The sequence below is a fragment of the Apostichopus japonicus genome, chromosome 10, assembly GCF_037975245.1.
Source record: "Apostichopus japonicus isolate 1M-3 chromosome 10, ASM3797524v1, whole genome shotgun sequence".
Classification (NCBI taxonomy): Eukaryota; Metazoa; Echinodermata; class Holothuroidea; order Aspidochirotida; family Stichopodidae; genus Apostichopus; species Apostichopus japonicus.
This window is the reverse complement of record NC_092570.1, coordinates 9844750-9866671: the sequence shown is the minus strand read 5'-3', so window position 1 is coordinate 9866671 and position 21922 is coordinate 9844750. Positions and strand designations below refer to the sequence as shown.

The window sequence follows — 21922 nt, the reverse complement described above, 5'->3', positions numbered from 1 at the left end:
CTGTAACATTGTTCTGACCAAACTAATAACAGGGATGTGGGGAAGGGGTGGCAGACGCGTATCCAGGGGGCGGGCGTTGGGGGCGCGCGCCCCCCCGGTAAGAAAAAGAGGAGAGAAAAAAAGAGAGAAGAAAATAGGTAAAAGAGGGGGAAAAAGAGGGGCGGGGGGAAGAGGAGGAAAGAGAGGAAGGAAGGGAAAAGAAAAATAAGAAAGAGAAAAAGGAGGGAACAGAAGAGCGGAACTTATAAAATTGTGCTATGAAACCAACTGTGGCTGGTCTTGAACTTGACCGAGTCGTCGGGGAACATTACGCATTTCGGTATTAGCCCAGGATCTATATGTAACTGCACTAGACATATGTCCTTCTATGCAACACTGTCATCCAAAGATAAAATGTTATACAACGCGAACTGAATGCTAATTGTTACCCCACCCCTAGAACCGTAACTCATACAATGAATCTAAAAATAAATATAACAAATTCCGCATGCGATTTGAGAATTGAGCACATTTCCTGTGAATATCATGTAGTGGATCCAAAGGTGTATCATTGCCGGAGGGGGGGGGGGGGGCGGACGTACACATCACTTCTTGAGATTGTTCCCACCTGCATGAAAACGCGCGCCCCACAACCATACGCCCACCCCTCTAATCGCTTTCCGATGAGTTACGAAACCAGACCCATCGTATTCAAAAGTCTACTTGGATTATTTGTCCCCTGATTTTTAAGGCATGCAGATGCCCATGCATTTCTCCAAACTAAATTTCTAAGCCATGAGATCTAAAACTTAAGGAGGTTTGGGAGCATCATTTGGGTCTGGGAGTGTTATTTCCGGTGATCTGGGAGGTATATTTGCCAAATATTATTGTACGCTACGCGTGAACCCATGGTCTCGCTCCGCTTAGATAGTACTAGAGAACAGACACGCGTCCCTACCATTATCCAAGACTGATCTACGCCCATGTACCAATAAATTAGCTGTGTCTAATTTTTCGAAATTTCCCTGACCAACACTCCTAAAACATTCTTCCCTCTTCTCGTGCAATTTTGACAGGTCTGTTAGGGGTTGAAGGAGGTTTTTCTGTATTGGCTGTCCATAGATGAAATTTTGTGCAACATTATTGGTATGTTTTGAAGTGAATTTATTTCACGAGAAGTGTGAATTTTCAAATTCTCAACGAATAATGGGCTTAAAACCTTGAAAAGTAGGGCTGACGTGTATTGTGGGCCGCGACGTGGAATCACCTACAAAAGCAATGATTCACAGGAGATGCAATGAGGTCGAACATAATGTGTGACTGGTGACAATTGTCAAAAAGGTTATGGATGGAAAAAATAATTTTGGGAAAATACTTGGTTTACTCAGGCAAAAGTGAACATCTAGTTAGTCATTTACAAGCCCGATATGTGCCATTTCCGGTGTCAAAACCAAAAATTTTCTTGTACGCTGCGAGCCAACCAATGGTGGCGCTCCGCTTAGATAGTCATTCGCGCGCCCCCCGGGTTAGAAAATCCTGGATACGCCCCTGAGTCACATGTAGTTAACGTGTTAGACTTAATAAGTATTGTCCCTTCCTCATTCAAAAACAAAGGTCTTGAAATTATTTGTTGAAATGTTAGGCTTAATCCCAGTTCATAATCATCTGCATAGAATATAGTTGTAAAGGGAGACAACTTACAGCAAGAACTCTCTGGCGACCATAATCGTAAGCGACCTTTTGTGAATAAGAAGATTTCACGGAATCCGTTTTTCTTTTTACTGCTTGCTTCGAAGTCATCGATAGTATCGCGGCATAAGCCTATTGTACATTTACGTCTTGAAAGGAAACGACATTCTTACTGCTTGCTGCAATGTAAACAAAGACATTGAAGCGTGAGCTTCTTGTTAATAAAGATATTCTGATCCGTAATGAGATTGAAACAGGATGAATAGAGATTTCGTTAAAAGGAAGTGTCATTCACTTTTACCAATAGATTGTATTCAACCAATAATACCAATTTAAGCTCGTTAATATTGAACTTGTCAAATGGCTCAGATGGTAGAGCAGTGGACTGGTAACCCGATGAAACTGAGTTCGACTCCATCAATGATTGGTTATACACGTTATAAATTTCTTTTTCTCTTTCAGTAGTCGACGCTGAAGTCTTGATATATTAATTCAACCACATAATTTACTAGCTGATGTGGTGGCCGATGCTGTTAAGAGGGTGACGAAAGACTCATTCCTCGTCGGTCGTGTAAATCGTGGCTAGGGTTCAAGACAGGCCTCTGGCGATAATACCTTTGGCTGTAGGTATGGTACTTTTTGTGGCCTAGGATCCCGTACCATGTCTCCCTTGTTGTCGCAAAAGAACCCGGGAGGATGCGCAGAGGGTCGGTCAAATCGACCAGAAGCGTACTAGGTGGCGTGCGTGAATCCTTGCCTTTGGCCAGAGGTGGTGACATCTCTGCGACCGGCATGCTTGCAGCCACCGTCCACTGAAAACGTGGCCTGATGAGGCACTATTCTCCTAGAAGTGAATCTACGGATGCTTTTAAGAGCCATATAATTATTTTATATTAGAAAAAAACACCCTGTTTCAAACTAGCGCCATCGAATTCCCTAAAAGCCCTTTTTTTCTTGTCACTCTGAAGGTGGAATGAATTTTATCGTAATGGGTTATTTGTGGTTAGCCAAGCAATTAAACTCATTGTTGGGTATAAATGTGTTGGCAAAGATTTACCCAACCTACACCAAAACAAGCATTATATTCGTTGCACTTCCAGAGACATACAAGCCAGCAAGACCATGGGATAACATTTTAATATATACATAGAATTCAATCTATATCACTTTTTCAAGAAGACCAAAGTGTCAATATGGTCCCATTATAAGCTACAGTGTTGTAGCAATTCTTATACCGGATAGTAGTAGTAGTTATTTTATGAACTTTGTTTGAGATTCACAAAAAATATACCCCTTATTGTGTTTTGATAACTTCAGGAACCAAATTAACTTTGATATGCCGTGGACCGTTAAAAACCACTGTTCTCGGTCAAGCTAGGGTTGCATAGCACATTTACTTATTTTTTGTTTGATTTTTGGAATGACCCTTTAAACAGTTGAGGTTCACTAGTTAAAAAGACTGGACCTTTTAGTTTAGTACACCATCAGACTATCAGTTGCAATACAAAACTCAAAGGGAGAAATTAAGATGATACGGTCTCAAATGACATGTTTATAATTTATTACAAATTTGCTAAGGACAAATGATGGTCAATGCCATTCAAGGGTGCTCTGTTGCTTATATGAAGTTTAATGAACATATTCTGGTTGACCTTAAGAATCAACGGATTAACATTAACTATAAGAACTGCAATGAGGAGCCGACGTCACCATCAAGTTAGCCTAGTAAACGAATATTCCAGAAATTAAGTATATTTAACGATACATATCTTGAAAAATACTGGAAAAGCTACAGAAACAAAGTATTGGACTCAAAGTTTTTTTTTTCTATTATAACATCATAAAGACTAAACTTCTGCTTTATTCATTATTTAATTATTTAAGTGAGTAATCAAGTTACAGCAAAGTCTATCTGTCGATCATTCTCCAGTGATTGCATACCGGGGATACTTCTTACCGGGGATACTTTCCTAAGTCACCTAGGAAAGAACCTGGGCATGAAAACTAAACTACCGAACGACTGATCCGCTCTCAACCCCAGTCCCCCTGCATCGAGACTGTGACTGTGTGACCATCGTCAGGTGTGTATAACCATTCCCCTCGAAAGGGAACATATACTACACTTGATCTTCGGGGATGTCTTCAACTCTTCGGTCGACCTGTTCGTTGTACACGTCTCAGGGTAAAACTAGTTTGACCTCAGAAGAATGTTATCCTATTCCTTGTTCTTTATTCTATTTGTTTTACAAGTCAATGGACTACATTCTGATGAACAATGAACAGATGGAGAAAACTGCCATTAATGGAATACCAAGTAGTTCCCGTTATGTCCAACACGCAACACACTACTGGACTTTATCGATACTCATTGACGAATCACATCTTCTTTATTCGAAACAAGTTTATAACAATAGAGAGATAGATTAATACCATTCAAGTGGTGCATTTGCTTTCATATTACTAAACCTGTACGACAAGATGTTTACGCTATGTGAGCAGTCCAGAATTCACAGTGAACGTTTGAGCGTTTTAATCGGCTTCCGGTAACACGTATCAAGCATTCAATTGATGACTATATAACGACGAAAAGACATTAAGCATATGGACATTAATATCCTCTTATTCGAGGTACGTAGGTGAGGCTCGTTTGCATCCATTATTATCATTTGCTGTAAAATAAACTTTGCTAGCATTTTTATTCCGCAATCTGGGAAATCAAACTCGACCTTTTCGAGGAAACCTAAGGTCCCTGATAAAGCACCGTGTAATGGTATCCCCTCGGTAGAACCAGGGACGATTATATAAGAAAATCCCTTTCATGGGATTCAAATGAGAAAAATAGAAGACTATAAATTAAATTCGTTGACAATTCGTTACTTGTTAGTGGATAGATCCAGTTATGTTTTTGAATTACGTTTGTTTGGTAAAAGTAACGCAAACCCGGTCACGATATGGTTCCAAACGGTACCATCATCTGGCAACAGAACTAAACGCCAATGGCGTGCGCATGGAGGAAGGGCGGGAATGCCCCCTGCTTCACAAGATCCTTCATTCTCATCTGGCTGTTTCCATGAAATTTCAGCCTCCTATACCTAATTCGCCACTGCTACAGGCATCTGTTAATGCTTGTATACAATATAAGTCTCTAATAATATCTTTACATACCCTTCTTAGAAGAGTATTAGTTAAGGTAGCAGAAGCACACCCAACCATGCATCATTAGGTGTCTATGTGATAGAGATGAACGACATATCCCCCCCCCCCAAAAAAAAAAAAATTAAGGTAAGAACATGTTTTTTCCACCCTGCTGGGAAGTAGCAACTTAAAAGTTCTTTGACAGACAAAGGTGATAGCTTGAAAAAATCAAAATATTACAGACCGATTCTCATTTGCATTTGACATATTATTTATTGCAGTACCTATTTTCCGTGATAAAGTTGAGCTTCCCAAAATAATGGTGGATCGGACATGTTGAATTTCTAGGCATGTACCTAATAAGTTATGCTTTCAATTTTTTTCAGTGTCAAGTGTGTAAATTCAGCAAGAGGAGGAAGAAGAATAGCTAAGGGAATAGCCATGTTATCACCTCCTGGCAACACTTTGTCATCATGACGTGACAAAATGACACACTCATGACACAAATTTCAATCGATGTCTACCAAATATTTCGATTTATTCCTTGAAAATTTAACGTTTTAAAAGTTCAACAGACTATTTTAGTCTCAAAATATCAACTTTTCTTGAAACCTCGAGATAATTATATAATAAGGTGGTACTCAATAAAGTAGGAGACATGTATGAGGGTATAACGAAAGGTCCAAATAAAATGTTGAAAGATTTCGGTGTTTTCCTCAAACTTTCGACCTTTTATAGACAGTTTTAAGGAAAAAGCCAAAACTTCCAGGGACTTTAGTAGGCCTACGACAAAACACAAAATGATAATTTGACGGTTAGATATATCTGCCAATTTCCTCGTAGATATGAAACCGGGCATTGCTTTTATGTCGATATACCAATGTGCTATGCATTCATACTTGTTACGTTGACTCGAATTTTCAATGATTACAGCAGCCTGGGTTATTATTATACATGTTTAGATATGAAAACAAAACAAAAAAGTGACGGATAAATCCTCAGCTCCCCCTTCTCCGACGTCGTTCATGTAGAAGGTGAATAACCGGCACGCGATTGTAGTATAGGCGTAAAATAGAATTGGTCAAACTCGTGCAGAAAAGTGTGCTGCAAAGTGATTCCTATAACACGGAAATGCTTTGAACGCTTGGGCTTTTGTGATGAATGTTATGTTTTCATGTAACGTTGAACCTTTCTGGTTCACGATCGACACGCTAATGGTTATCTGATTAATTCTTGCATCACATTTTGGTTTATTCTCCTCCTTTATAGTTTCGACCTCTAACGACTGTGTTCAGTAGTACATTGGCTCTAAACAAATCGCCAATAAACACGCTTTGTCTTTATTATTGATTACTTGCAGTGAGTTTATATATATACCATACACACACATGCCTCATCGATGATAGATACCATTCATTTAATTCATCCCCGACGATTTGATCAAACAGCACGTAGACAGTGTCTGTATGTAACGTTACCACCCACCTCATGTCTATAAACTTAATATAAAAAAAAAATTAAAACCGCCGAGCTATAATTGGTTTTAATTTACATTGTATCTGTAGGAGAGACATTCTAGCTGAAGTTGAAGATTAAAGATCAGGTTGTAAAATGCTGTCAACGTTTGCCTAAACAAAATCCCGAAAAGCATAAAATTTAGACGAGTACTTCGTAAAAAAAAGGAAATGTAGAGGCTCCCAAGGGCGTAGGAACCGGGGGGCTGGGGGGCGCCAGCCCCCAGTAAAAAATGTGGAGGGGCGGAAGTATCATTCCGCCCCCACCCGGTTCGCAAGTCAGAAAACCCCTTTTTCATTTCCAAATGAGAAAAAAATCTCATTTGGAGCACCAAATTGCATCTAAGGCCAGGTGAAAATACAAAATTAAGAATTAAGTTTACAAAATGGAGTGGGTCTTGAAGTGTGCTATATTGTACCAAATTGCATCTGAGGCCACCTGGAAATGCAAAAAAAAACCAAAGGGGAGGGGGAGACCACCTCCCCTTAGACCCCTCCCCCAGGCCGGCCATCAGTCTTCAGCCCCCACACTCAAAAGTACCTTCCTACGCCACTGGAGGCTTCGACACAATTCCGCAAATCTCAAAAACTTCTGCAGATGATTTTCGAATCAGTTTGATATAGTACAGACGATAAAGACACCGGCTACTGACACAATTGACCAAACATGGTTGCAACAAGAAGGCAATCAATGCAGTTGATGATCCCAATATTTGCATGATGATAACTGCAAATGCATCTATATCTTATCTTTAAAATTATTCGAGGTTGTCGAAAAAATTGGGGTAAAATGATTTGAAAGTCACTGTTATTATATTTAGTGATATGAATTTGTATATGAAGTTTCGAAAACAAGAAGAAATAAACAACATTTAGACGGTATAAACTCCCACTTTTTATAATCCACTGCACATGTACTTATTAGATATACGGGTTTGCGTTTGTAACATTTGATATGAACTGGAATCATAATGAACAGACTAGTATTTTTTTAATTTAAGCCATCAGGCGCGTATCCAGGGGGGCGTTGGGGGCGCGCGCCCCGGGTAAGCAAAAGAGGAGAGAAAAAAAGAGAGAAGAAAAAAAGGAACAAAAGAGGAGGGAAAGAAGAGGAAGGAGAGGAAGGAAGGGAAAAGAAAAAGAAGAAGGAGAGAAAAAGGAGAAATTGAGGGAGTGAAGATAAACGCCTAGACACCGGGAAGAGAAAGAGGAACAGTCATAATTACAGCTCTGATCCCTATTATATACACAGGATAGCCAGTGACGGATCGAGGATTTCGGAAGGGGCGTGCGCCTCAGCTTACCCCTTACACCGACAACTCCATTTTTGACGTTTCCATTTTCCCTCTCTCACTAATGCTTATATAGCCTATACATATACTATATATATTATATCATGACGCGTGTGTGTGTGTGGACGCCTTAAACAATTTTAAAATAGTGTTTTGAAACCAACTGTGGCTGGTCTTGAACTTGACCGAGTCGTCGGGGAACATGACTTCAGTATTAGCCCAGGATCTATATGCGAACTGCACTAGACATATGTCTTTCGATGCAACACTGGCATGCAGAGTTAAAATGTTATACAACGCGAACTGAATGCTAATTGTTACCCCACCCCTAGTACCGTAATTCATACAATGAATCTAAAAATAAATTCCGCATGCGATTTGAGAATTGAGCACATTTCCTGTGAATATCATGTAGTGTATCGAAAGGCGTATCATTGCCGGCAGGGGGGGGGGGGCGGACGCTCACATCACTTCTTGAGATTGTTCCCATCTGCATGAAAACGCGCGCCCCACAACTCTACGCCCACCCTTCTAATCGCTTCCCGATGAGTTACAAAACCAGACCCATCGTATATACAAAAGTCTACTTGGATTATTTTTTTCCCTGATTTTTTCTGCAGACGCCCATGCATTAAATTCCCCAAATTAAATTTCCAGGCAACGAGATCTAAAACTTAAGGAGGTATGGGAGCATCATTGGGTCTGGGAAATGTTGTTTCCGGCGATCTGGGAGGAGTATTTGCCAAAAATTTCTTGTACGCTACGCGCGAACCCATGGTCGCGCTCCGCTTAGATAGCATCAGAGAACAGACACACGTCCCCACCATTTTCCAAGACTGATCTGCGCCCATGCACCAATATGTTAACTGTGTCTGAATTTTCGAAATTTCCCTGACAAACATTCCTAAAACATGGAGGTTTTTCTGTATTGGCTGTCCATAGATGAAATTTTGTGCAACATTATGGGTATGTTTTGAAGGGAACTTATTTCACGAGAAGTGTGAATTTTCAAATTCTGAACGAATAATGGGCTTTAAACCTTGGAAAGTGGGGCTGACGGGTATTGTGGGCCGCGACGTAGAATCACCTACAAAAGCAATGATCCACAAGAGATGCGATAAGGTCGAACAAGATGTGTGACTGGTGACAATCTTCAAAAAGGTTACGGATGGAGAAAAAAAATATTGGGAAAATACTTGGTTACTCAGGCAATAGTGAACATCTAATTGGTCATTTTCAAGCCCGAGATGTGCCATTTCCGGTGATCTGGGGGTGTCAAAACCAGAAATTTTCTTGTACGCTGCGCGCCAACCGATGGTGGCGCTCCGCTTAGATAGTAATTCGCGCCCCCGGGTAAGAAAATCCTGAATACGCCCCCGGGTGGGGTGGACAATTGACAACTGTATGGACCTCTCTTTGTATATTATATAATAGTATCACGTGGTCCCATTTTTGGACCCCATCCTTTCCTAATTGACCTGGCTGATCTTGAGGAATGGGAAGGTTTTGTGGACAGAATATTCCAACAGCTCTCAATATGAAATGTAGAATTATGAAATTAATTAAGCAGGTTGAGTAAAGAGTTTGAGTCTTGCAGAAAGTGCATAGTTGGTTGTCAACAAACTCTCTCTTCTACCTGGGAAAGACTGAGTCTATCTTCTTTGGGTATTAAGCCATGCGGCCACTCCCTCTCATTCTTCTGTAATGGAAAAGCTTTGAGTCAACTAATTCCGTCAAGTACTTGGGAACAGTCCTGGCTAAGAGACTCACCCAGGAGTCCTGGGTGAGTCTCTTACAGGCGATTTCATTGCCTGTGATATCCTAAAGAAAGCAGGTGCCAGATTAAAATATTTATATAGACAATCCAACTCTCTGAACAGATCCACTCGCATGCAAGATATATTATGTGCAGCTCTTATACAGTGTTATTTTGATAATTCACACTCCGCGTGGTAGTACTCCGCAACATCAAAAGAAACTCCAGATTATGCAAAACAAGATTGTTAAGGTTCATTTTAGATATGGGTCTTCGTAACCACATTTGGGCATGCAGGGAGAACTGGGCAGAGTAGGATTTTTATCGATTTATAACAGGTTGAAACAATTAAACTAACGGTACCTTAGTTTCGTTTTCAAAACTTTCTATAACACTATACTAGTCCCGAGTATCTGAATTTAAATGTTTACCAGATTGAGTGAGTGACGTTCACAGATACAGTAACAAGGGTATAGCCCATGCAATTGTCTTGTTCCCCAGAATTTTAGGGGATGCGGATCGGAAATATATTTCCCCTGCCAGCGAACAATTGAATGCTCTGCTCAACTACATTAAGCAGATTATTGGGATACTTCCAGTTTCGAAATATCTGTTACGAAATATCTTGCTAACAAACCCGGTTATTGGAATACTACGATCAGTAAGATATATGAAATTAGCCTTATAGGCTGCCCCTTCTTAAGTTGGCAAAAGTGGCTAGGTGTCAGTACTTAACGGCAAGTTTTTTTTCGGGCTATCTTTGGTAATCTGGTTTGTATTATATTACTTTTGTCTTTTATGTCTCTTATCTCTTCTATCATTTCGTCTTTTATATATTATAATGCCATAATTTGTTCTTTCATATGTGACAGTAGCTGATAAATAAACAAAACGACCAAACAATTTCTTCTCTTTTGTCACAAGAAAACCGAGTACGAAAACGAAGAACGTTGTTAATATGCTAAACAGCGGCTAGCAACACTTTCGAATATTGGTACCCTTCATGTAAAGATTGAAGAAGCCTCACGGCTCTTCATATATGTACAATTTGAAAAGTTATTCTATAGAGGTAAGAATCGGCTGCAACCTAACATGGCAAGCACAGGTATCATATAGCCTATGTATAAGGAGGCCGTAAGCCAAAGGCTGTCATTACTAATACGTATCAAACCCTTTATTGACATGGAAACCCGAATCATGCTTTACGATGGATACATTTTGCCAATCTTTGACTATCGCAATGTCATATGAGGCACGTGTAGAAACAGTGACCTTCAAATAATTATCCGTTTACATGTAGACGGATAATTCTTTGAAGGTCTCTGCAGAGAATCCCCGAACGACTAATCTTATTGTATATAGTATTGACCTAGGACTATGGTCTTCAAATCAATAAACGAACTCGCTCCTAGTTACATGAAAGAAGTTGTCAATTTTGGTAGAGGTATACCCATGCCTACTCCTATTAAGATCAATGACCAAAAGCAATTACCAGCTCGTCGAACTAAATACCACAGGAAACGATTTTCAGATCAGGCTAGCTGCCAACGAATGGAACGGATTATCGTCTAGTGTAACTTGAAATAACACATCTTTGAACACTTCTAACATACAACATTATGTTTTGTACTAATTGTAAATAAGATCTTTCTGAACTTCGAATATTTCAAACTCTTTGTTCATGCTTTGGACGTCTGTCATTCACTTTACCGTCTATTCTATCCTTTCCCATCCTTAATTCATTAAAAAGCACTCTTGCTAACCGATTTTTACCCTTCTGTCAAAAGTTAGATAAATAATAAATGGCTTAAATAATTAAAAATCATTGTACTGTAGCGACTGCTGGAGGGTTGCGCTGGTATACCAAATACATGTAGTTAAGACGATGTGTCGGGTAATACACACGCAACACCACGTGCATGATGGAAAATCAAAACAAGGCCACTGTTTACAAACGAAAAAGTGACCATTCTGGCTGAAAAAAAGCTATATGGCAAATTAATGGAATTAAGTATTTTTCAAATGAGTTTACTCTGCACAGTATTCCATCAATGGAATTCACAAGGTATCGTTAAGCATAGACCTGCATATATTTGATTTACAGGAAAATTGGATCGGGAAATTAACCTTGCAATAGACAACCTTTTCCTATGCACTATCCTACCGCTGTGGAAGGTTTTCCTAAAACGGCCGTTCAAACAATCGAGATTCCGGTCGCATCAAATCTGCATCAAGGCACGCATTGTGGGCAAACCTGATTGAAGGTAGCAGCCAATAAGAGCAGACACTAACAGCAACCATGAAGAGAAAAAGGACAGTAAGACATGACACACAATACTGACACTGTGGTCGCGTGTGTTGTTCAATTAGTGCATAAATAATGAAAAAGGGTATTTTTTGGCTCAATCGATTAATTTTAGTTATCGAACTACATGAAATCATAACATACCGCCAGTTTTACATAGGTCAGTATCGGGTTAAAAACTTTAAGGTCACAACTTTGGTCAAGAAATCGGTTTTGTTACTGATAGTAGAGATATAGCACGTGAGAGAGGAACCTTTCTACTTTAATGTGGTACTGACCGGACCTCTCATCTAGTTCGATAACTTAAATTAATCGATTTGAAAAATATAATCATCTTAGATAATAACACATTACGTATATACCGCCCGTTATTACATAGGTCACGGTATTGGATTAAAAATGTTAAGGTCATTTTTTTGAAAGAAATCGGCTTTTATACCGATACCACAGTGAAAGAGAAACACTTCTACTTAAATGAGCTAACGGGACCTCTCATCTAGTTAAATAACTCAAATTAATCAATTAAAAAAATGTTTAGATCATAACACATTACCGCACGTTTCAAGCTTATTCTATTCTCGATTTGGATCCCCTTCCCGCTAGGATCCAAAGGTTTGTAGACATCGATATTCAATAAATCAAAGTGCATACTCTCTGTTTTTTTTTACCACGTGTAAGAGGAATAACTTAACTTCGCCATTGTTCCTCTCTTGACTGTTGTATATTCTCGTAACTTGAGTATAGACCTATATACTTTTGGGGAAAATCAAATTTGGTAAAAAAATTGACGCAATTTACGCGTTTCTCCACAAGTTTCGTAGGATCACAAGTTTAAGTTGACTATGGATGCAGAAATCATGCACCATTCGATTGTAGACTTATATCACATGACAGAACAACATCTCATCTCTCTTATGGTGCCATATCTGGCATTTTACAGTATGCGTAGCGTGAATTATTATATCTTTGAAACAGGTAAGAAAAAGGAACCGTCTTGTTCAATATTGTCTGCTACTATATATATATAGTCTGCAGTGGCTGCTGGGGATCCACTTTCCCGCCACAGCGTACCCCGCTGCTTGTCACAGTGTCTAAACATCAGTGGCCAACCGCGCGTAACTTCGATGTACACGCTGCTGTTAGTGGCTGCTATTTTTGACTGCTCTTTAATGGCTGCTACCTTCAAACAGGTATCGTGCACATATTCCATTTCCACTCGTACTTTCAGTCACAGGTTGAGGTTACTTTGCGCAAGTCAAAGCCAGTCTAAGCCAGCTGCAACAGCGAGTACGAGAGTTTGATTGAATACAGGTACCGTGTTATTGTTAAGCAACAAGTTATCAACATCGATCTAAGTATTTGTATCGTTCCGGCAGGTTTTACATCTAAGTTACAGTTGAAGGTTAATGATTCTTTTTTTTTTAATGAAGGACCTACTACTAGGCCTGGGCTACATTGAGTAACATGTAGGCCTACAAAGGCTAGGACATGCTAGTTGGTTAGGCCTAACTAGACCAGACTAGAGTAAGCTTAAGTCAGCCTTCTGGAATCCTTACATTTTTAAGGAAGACTAACTGTTACCAGCCAAGGTTAACTCACTCACTGATTGGTACTTCAAAGAATTGCAATAGGATTTGAGGTTTTATAAAAATTTTCACAGGGTAGGCCCTAACTGATTCCCCTGATCATTTTTCTCTTCCAAACTAAAGTAGCACCATTCTATGCATAGGATATGAACGAAACTATGATGAAATTTTTATTTTAGAGGATGAAAACTTCTAAAGGTTACTGTAGAACATAAGTGAGGCCCACAAGAAAGCTGCAAGTACTGCAAATGAACGTCATGAATGTACAGTATAGCGTGAATGACATGACACCATGTGTGAAAATCAGTCATGAATGGCACCTAATGTTGCTATCCTTCCTTTGTCTCAATTTTGTAGTATGGTCCTAGCTTATGATTTATTCCAATTAAATTCTGATATTTGTAAAACTTGTGTGAATGTACTGCATTAACATATGGTTAATTCAGTAACTAATCACTGGCTTAATGCCAGTGGATTTGGCGTTGCCAATAGAAGTAAACATTTTACTGTCACTAGACAATAAGAAGAAAAACACTTGATACAAAAAATAACAATCATCACTCAAAAATATTGCCACATGTGGTTTATGCTCCTTACATTATCCCTGTACCATTGCTTATGATCAGCAAATATTATTACTGCAGGCCGCTCCCCAAAGCCATGTTACAGTAACTGGTGCATTCTGTAATTCAAGAAAATGCCAGTGAGACCTTGATTTAACCCAGTAGGTATTTTAAGTACATTATTTTTCCCCAAGGTGGCTCAAATTGTGAACTTCTATCTAGGCCTACAGTAGGCCTATGTCCAGTTAATTGATATTTGATCTCCTACATCACCTAGCAGATATACTGTATGCAAGGACAGTGTGTCATAACACTGAACTTTAAAACTTGAAAACATTTATAATTTTGAAGAAAACCATTTACCCTGAACATCTTTTTTTCTTTATACAGACAAACATTGGATACCCTTCATATTGAATTATCAGCAGAGAAGGAGTTCACATGTATTATGAATTAAAATCTGCTCAATTCGTTGAATCTCAAGCCATTTGGAGACTTTATGCTAACCTCAATTGGGCGAGACCATCGAGTTGGTCGATTCCATCGTACAAATGTTTGTGTATGATACAAAAATGTAACCTTGTTTTATTAAAAACATCTCTTGGAATACTTTCAACATCTAGTAGAGAAGACTTGAGAGCAAACACCACAAAGTGTAGTTTGCTTAGAACTGAAGGCATATCAAAAGGATTTAAAGCAAGACCCACAAAACATTCTTCAAAGTGGGTGCCATAGTTGAATCTAACCGCACCTTGGGTGCCAATGATGTGGTCCAAAATGTTACATCAAAGGTCAAAGTTGAAGCTCCAGTCAAAGCTCCAGTCAAAGCTCAACAGTGTAAAGATGTCCCCCAGAAATCAGCAAAGTCATTTTCATTGGACTGGCGCCCTTTTGTGTTTGGAGGTGTGGGATCAGTAGCTGCCGAGATGGGTGAGGATTAGACTTCACATATCAGTTCATGTCTCCCAGTACAGTACTTAGGTTTTTTAGTTATTGTTTCTTCCGCCATCTTCCTCCACTGTTTACCTCCTACCTCTCCTCTTCCCCTGTTGGTTTCTTTCTTTCTTCTCTCCATCCCATGTCTACTAATTCCCTTACATCTATCTCTTTGTGTTCACCATTCTCATTAACCTGACTGTATTCTGTGCGTGTTTTTGTCCCTTCTGTTACTTTTACTTGTCATTTAGCCTTTGAAGAAGATCCTGCTAGGATCGAAATGCCAGGCGAACTTACTTTTACACATTCTCTTACACAGGCTCTCTAGTGGATAAGCAGTTTGCTAACAGTAAACTATCTCTGTGTATGTGTACAAAATCTGCTCCAGGAGAAAAAAAACAAAACACATCTTTACACTTGTGTAGCAATTTGCTCTGTTTGCATAGCATATTGCTACATGGGATACCTAAATCTGTTGCTTTCGTATTTGACATTTTGATAGAGGTGCCTACTGTATAAACATGACTTACTGCGAGTACTACAGGACTTTATAGTCCACCAAAATCACATCAGGGATGATTATCAAGTTCCAGGGTTGCGATTCTAAAAAGGAATATCACTGTATAGCTTTATTCTTTGTGGGAACCACAGTCTTAACACAATTGATGTCAGCTCCTCAAGGAAACTCTTAATGGGGAAAACAATTTCATGGCCTCGAATCACACATGTTTGAAATGTCTTAAGTACAAATTTGTCAATGCAAAATAGTCTTCCATTGGTGCTTTGTTGTTCATATTTATGTTAAAACAACATCTTTAAATGGAGCTTCAGAATTTGTAACACGTTGGATAGTTACATAAGGTCTCCCTCCACTGAGGAGCTAGCATCATTATCAATTGAGAATTTAAATGAGCATTCCAGAGTTAAAGAATTATAATGCAGAATATCTTGAAATTGATATAGCTATATAGGCTCACTCAAATGTCTTATTTCTCTCCCTGGATTATGACTACAATAGACTAAAATTATAACGGTCAATTTGGTATGATTATAATCTACTCAATTTGTTGGATTTCAAGCCAAGTCACAGAAACTAAAATTATAACGGTCAAATGATCCCTCTTCTCAATTCTCTTGGTCAGACATCTGTGGTTTCTGTGGCCTTTACATACATGTACAGTAGTTAGTAGTACTTGTGCACACATATTTATTGTTAAGCTACATACAGCCAGTGAGATTATTAAACCATACAGATATATCCTACACTTTCAGCATGCACATAGACATGGGCAGGTGCTCTGTGCAAAGACCGCTAGGCATAGGAATGCCAGAAAAGCGGGGAACACTTTATGATGGGTGGGCAGGCTATGGCAGCCTTAACCCTAATGTTGGTCAATTCTTGTATCCCTTCTTTCTGCTCAAATATTGATGAATCAAACCATTATGTGAGCTATGATCTGCTGTAAGTTTTGGACTTAAATGAAAAAACATGACCCACGTTTTGCGTACAGAATGAAGGAAACTCACGATTTTTGCAATAAACTCATTGCACCATATAAACATGTGCAAATCACTCCACCCTACACAGTGGGCCACTCCAGCCATATGAAGTATTGCAACTTTAAAATCCCAAGTGACATGTGTGCAACTCACAGATTATATGTGACTACAGTAGGCTGATAGAGATCATACTTAAATACAAAGTTCCATTTGTTTCTCATTGGAGGGTGAGGCTGGATTGCAGGAAATACAGGCCTAACAGTTTGTAAATGAGAACATGTTTTCAATGTCCTATGGCAAAGACACAACTGTTTGCTATTAAAATAGGATTTCAATATTAACTTCTTAAACATGATCAATGGTAATGTGGCCAGCTGAATGTGTTTGATCGACTTCAGTTTTGTTTCCCTCACAATTTTCAAAAGTTTGCTTTCTATGTTTCAGGGACTTTTCCTCTGGATCTAACCAAAACTAGGTTGCAAGTTCAAGGTCAGCAGTTTGAAGCAAACTTTAAAAGCGTGAAATATAGAGGTATGCTACATGCTATGAGGGTTATAGCAACTGAAGAAGGATTTGGTGCTCTCTATTTTGGGTAGGTCATTTTGTAAGTTCCTTTGTATATGTACTTTCATTTCAATTTTACAACATGAGTAAATTGTACTTGCAATATATTCCTCTAAAAGTTCACATACCATTTGCTTCTAAAGTGCATTTTGTACATGTATGTTGCACTTATAATGCACTGCACAGTACATGAATGAGAGGTACTTTAAAGTGCATATCTTCAATGGAGGACTGCAGGGGGTATGATGAACTAACATGTATAGGGATTTACTGCACAGCAATGTGCATCGAAGATAGACATACTGTGCATTATGTACATTATGAATTTGGAATGTCAATCGTCTTGACGACCACCACAGAAGTGTTTGCCAAGTCAGGACTCAAAATTCATGCTGTTTACTGGCTAAATGCCATTTGTTTCCATGAAGCCTGTATTACTTCTTATTATTAACAAATATTAGTGTGGGCTGCCACTGCTCCCATCAGCCGGTACAGCAGACATATGGGTCAATCCATGCCAAATCAACCTCCACGTCGACCCTCTCAGAATCACCTGAAATTGATATAGTGTCTTGTACTCTGGGCATTTTGAACATAGTATAGGGACTACTGTAGCTCAAAGTTATGTAATGGTACGTGTGCTTAGAGCCTTGTACAGTACTCTTACTCATACCAAAGGTAATTCTACTTGTACTCATGCTGTTGTACTTATGCTGTTGTACTCATGCTGTTGTACTCATGCTCTTGTACTCATGCTCTTATACTCATGCTCTTGTACTCATAATACACGCCTGCTCTACAGTAACTGATATGTGTGCTACAGTATAATTCAGTCAGAGTTTAGCCAGTAGATTTTTTATAGTATTTGTATTTTTAAGCAAGTGGCTAAAACTGAAATTCTAGGCCTGCAGTTGAAGTGCGCAAATTGCATTTGCTATCGAAGAATGCATAAAGTAAATTACAGAAATGTGGACCAGGTAATCAAGTGGTTTAGCATGAATATTTTGAAACTCAAGTTTAAGTACAGTATCTACAGTATCAACTCTAGAAGTTTTATTGGTTTGTCTTTTCTTAACTTCGGTATCTCATTCTATTCTTGCACCTACAGTACTTTACATTTGCAAAGCTCTTAAGCCCTGTTTGTGTAAACAATATCAATTTGAAGATACAGTTAAGTTGAATGATCTCGTGCAAGTTTACAGAACATTTAGACAGTCCCAGTCCCCATACCTGTTAACCATTATTTTGGCACACGACATTCCATGAAGTTAGGAGCCATCTTGTGTTAAGGAAGATTTTCAGGGTAGCAGAGCGAGGTTTCCAAAAACAAGGACAATGGCTCAAAGCTACAAAGTTACACCACATTTGACCGAACAAACAAGCTATGAGACATGGAAAAATATTAAATGAATAATTGGAAATTAGTGACGGACCCGGACAAAAAGAGTTGTACCTTAGCAATGGTAGATGCTGTTGACACAGGTATATTCTTAGGTTTAGCATCCCAACATCTTACCTCTTACCTGCAGTACTGACAATCACTCCCTTTTGATACCCTGTATTCCACAAATCATAAAAGATCAAAATAAATGGAATCATAGAACCTATGCTTTGGGGACATATTTCTGCAGTCTACTGGAGTGAGGCTAAAGCGCAAGTAGCAGATTGTCTAACCAAGAAAGGAGCTTCTTTGCTCAGACTCCTGAGATTAATCAAAGATTAATCACTAACCAGTTTTCTGTCATCCTGTATATATAGTGAATATTGCCTTTGCCATGTTTTCTTGGACTTTCCATTTGTTTTTGCCTTTCGAACTTAGTAGAGGAATTGTTAACTTTGGCACGCTCTGCAAGCATTCCAGGAGCCCATCTTGTGACAATGCCATGTTCTTTTGTTTAGTGAAGAATGCACATGTGTAAGGAAGATTAAAAAAAGTTAGACCAAGTTTTCAATACCTATGGTTGCTACAGCAATTTACTTCTCAGTCTTGTAAACTATTATTTGTGCAAGGTCTAGCTGACCAGTTGACAATGTCCAGCTAACCTTTGACATAGATCTGCCTCAATCTACTGTACCTGAATGGTTTACCTTCAACAGACTGAGAACTTGTATTGTTCAATACAGTCTATCAAGACCAAGGGCATTTGACCGACAGGACTTGCTAAAGTTTAGGATTTATTAACTTTCACTACAGTCAGAGTATTCACTGTTGATCATATCTTTGACATTGTCATCGTAGTTGTTCATGACAGTACTTGCTACAAGCATCATCATTGTGGTAGGCAGTGTTGTAGTGGTAACACTATGTCTATGTCCATGTGTGGACTCACACTTTGTTAAATTTTTATTTAGATTCTGATTGTCAACTTTGATTCCTCAATGGTCAAGCCCCAGTGACACTCCGTTGAGTCAGTGTATGTATGTATTAAAGGTGTTAGAATTTCATTGTTTTGTACCAAATGTGCAGTAAAAGCCAACTGCAATGAGACCAACAACTACAGTACTGTACTGTCAGTACTCTCACAGTAAAACTGTGGGGAAAATTGATTCAAGCTGTACTGTAATAGTACTTTGAATTAAGTTTCCTGTAATCCAATTGTTGTACTGTTGCATTCGCTAAGTTGAAAAACTTTGTAACTTGTACTGTATTTTGACCAGTTTCTACAATTTATATGCAATCACCTCAGTACTTATATAGAAATGCCTTTAAGGTGACAGTATGTGACGTACAGTATTGCACTATTGCAATCTAGACATACTGTATGATCGCGCATACAGTATGTGCGATGAATGCTTTGAACAAGAACAGTTAGTAACTCAGTAATAATTAAAAAATATCATTGACTTCACTTAATAAAATGAGGAAAGTTTTTGGTTTCCTTCTGATTCGTACAGTATTGACTACAGTACATGAGGCTTCTTATGTTCTGACAGTACATACTGTTATGGATGCTATTAAATTGACACATTGTGTATTTATTAAGTTCTGTATGCTTTAACTGCATCATTTCTCTGTGTGTGGTTTGATATACTGTACATAGTAGACTATACTGTAAACAAAAGAAGGCAAACACAGTGTTTAGCACCTTTGCAATGAAGAGACCTTCTTATTAGTGGATAAATTATGAGAAGAAAAATAAAATGATAATTTTGATGAAAATTTGTGATGAGAATCAATAACACATACTGTACTGTCTATATGTGATGAGATATCGTGTGTACTGTAAAGTTAGAGGAATCAAATGTCATCTGTCAAGAACATCGTTGTACAGTTTGTGTTCTATGAAACATCCCTCCCTTACGTTTAATTTGAATTTAATCAAATTGAAATTGCTCCTTGTACGCTACTTCTTCGCACCAATCAAACGGTGCACACTGAAGTCCTCTCACATGTCAAGAGGAGACAGACTTGTGAATTAAATTTTGACAACGAATTAGCAATTCTGAATACATGATGATAGCATTCTTCAATCGCTACAGTGGTAATGTACAGTACTACTGTATAATATACTGTAACTCTAGAAGTATGTAGGGCTTTGGATGAGAAAACTGATATTATAGAACTAAGTTACAGAATTTAACAGTTAGTGGGCAAATCCATGGTAATGTTATGATGCCTTGTAAGGAATTTTAACATTTCAAGTGCAAAATACTGTACTAGAGACAGTGTAATGTTCAGAGCAAACTTTCATTATTTTTCAATTCTAAATATTTTCAACATTCATTTATAGAGAAAAAATATTTTCAAAATTCACGTAAATATATGAAATAAGAATATTAATAGGTGGGGTAACAGCATAACTCTTGAAAGGAGATTTTTTTTGCCTTCGTTACATTCTGTGAAGTTTAATAATCAAGTTTGCTGTTTAAACACATTGAATTTGAAATTTGTTCTTAAATAAAGAAATACTTGGAAATGTTGCCATTTTGAGGGAAATTTTGAATTGTGCTAGATACATCCTACTCAGAAAGATTTGTTGCACCCAGCTGTGATTCAGCGAAGTGATTTTGACTTTTAATATTATATAACGAATGTCACCACATTGATATTACTGTGTGTCACATATGACAAGAGAGGGACTTTATACTTCATGAAATAAGAACAGTAAGTGTATATCTAACGTACATTTCTATGCTCTGGGAAAACATCCATGATCCATGCTCATATCATATTGTGGATTAATGTACATAAACATAAATTTAGTATTTGAAGAGAAACTACTCTGTAGGTTAACTAATACATGTGTCTGGAATAATAAGTATAGGCAATCAATACTTCTTTGTCAGTTACATTAACTTAATAGAAGTGAAATTAAGATTCTACAAATTTTTAAGGGAATAAAGCAAAATGTTAAATACAGAACACACACACTTGTCAAAGTCTAGTGGGTATAAAATTCACAAATATATTCTTTAAAGATCTCAAAAGCGATTACTTAGATTTGGGTATAAAGTGCCATAATTTATGTGGGAACAAATCCATATTCTTTGTGGAAACAAACATCAAAAGTGAGAGCTCATTAAAGTAAACAAAACACTAAAACAATTGTGTACGTCTGTTGAAGCAGATGCAATCATTCAGTTTTTGTTTTAGGTTCTCTCTGGCTTTGTTCTTCATTATGGCACGTGTCCACAAATATATGTCAACACTCAGCAGTCACAACATTGAGTTGGTACTTAACAGTTTACTTAATTTTGATATGGATACTGTAATGTCTTTAATATTTTAGTATCAATCACTGTTTCTTCAACAAACCAAGCCAACTGATGTCTAACAAACCAACGCAACCGATGTACAGTACTGTATACAGTATATGATCTAGCGATGCCAGCACACTACACTGCTGTAGTAATATAATGTTGATGCCAGCACACTACACTACTGTAATAATATCATGTTAATGTATATAATCTAGTGATGCCAGCACACTACTGTAATATGCCTCTGGGAGTATGATTTGCAAATATACAAGTTTTATTTCATTCCTGTCTGCATAATCCCAAAATGTAAAATATATATATATATATATTTTTTTTTTACAGGTTGAAAGTTTGAGGAAGCGTTAATTATACAGTAGGTTGCTGGAGTGGAATACAAAGTTT

At 38.2% G+C, this 21922-nt stretch overlaps 1 protein-coding gene across 3 annotated transcripts in view; it reads left to right on the top strand.

Moving 5' to 3' along the window:
• Positions 1–12828: 12828 nt before the first annotated feature.
• The window catches only part of LOC139974732 (kidney mitochondrial carrier protein 1-like), a 36386-nt gene continuing 27292 nt past the window's right edge, over positions 12829–21922 (top strand). Inside the window, exons 1-3 of one of the 3 annotated variants that reach the window (XM_071982106.1) lie at positions 12829–12981; positions 14210–14749; positions 16700–16847. In XM_071982106.1, coding sequence (XP_071838207.1) covers positions 14746–14749; positions 16700–16847 — 152 coding nt within the window. In that variant the 5' untranslated portion in view covers positions 12829–12981; positions 14210–14745. Of the gene's footprint in view, positions 13073–14209; positions 14750–16699; positions 16848–21922 lie in introns of all 3 variants that reach the window. The other 2 variants (XM_071982107.1, XM_071982108.1) reach the window with 2 other exon arrangements.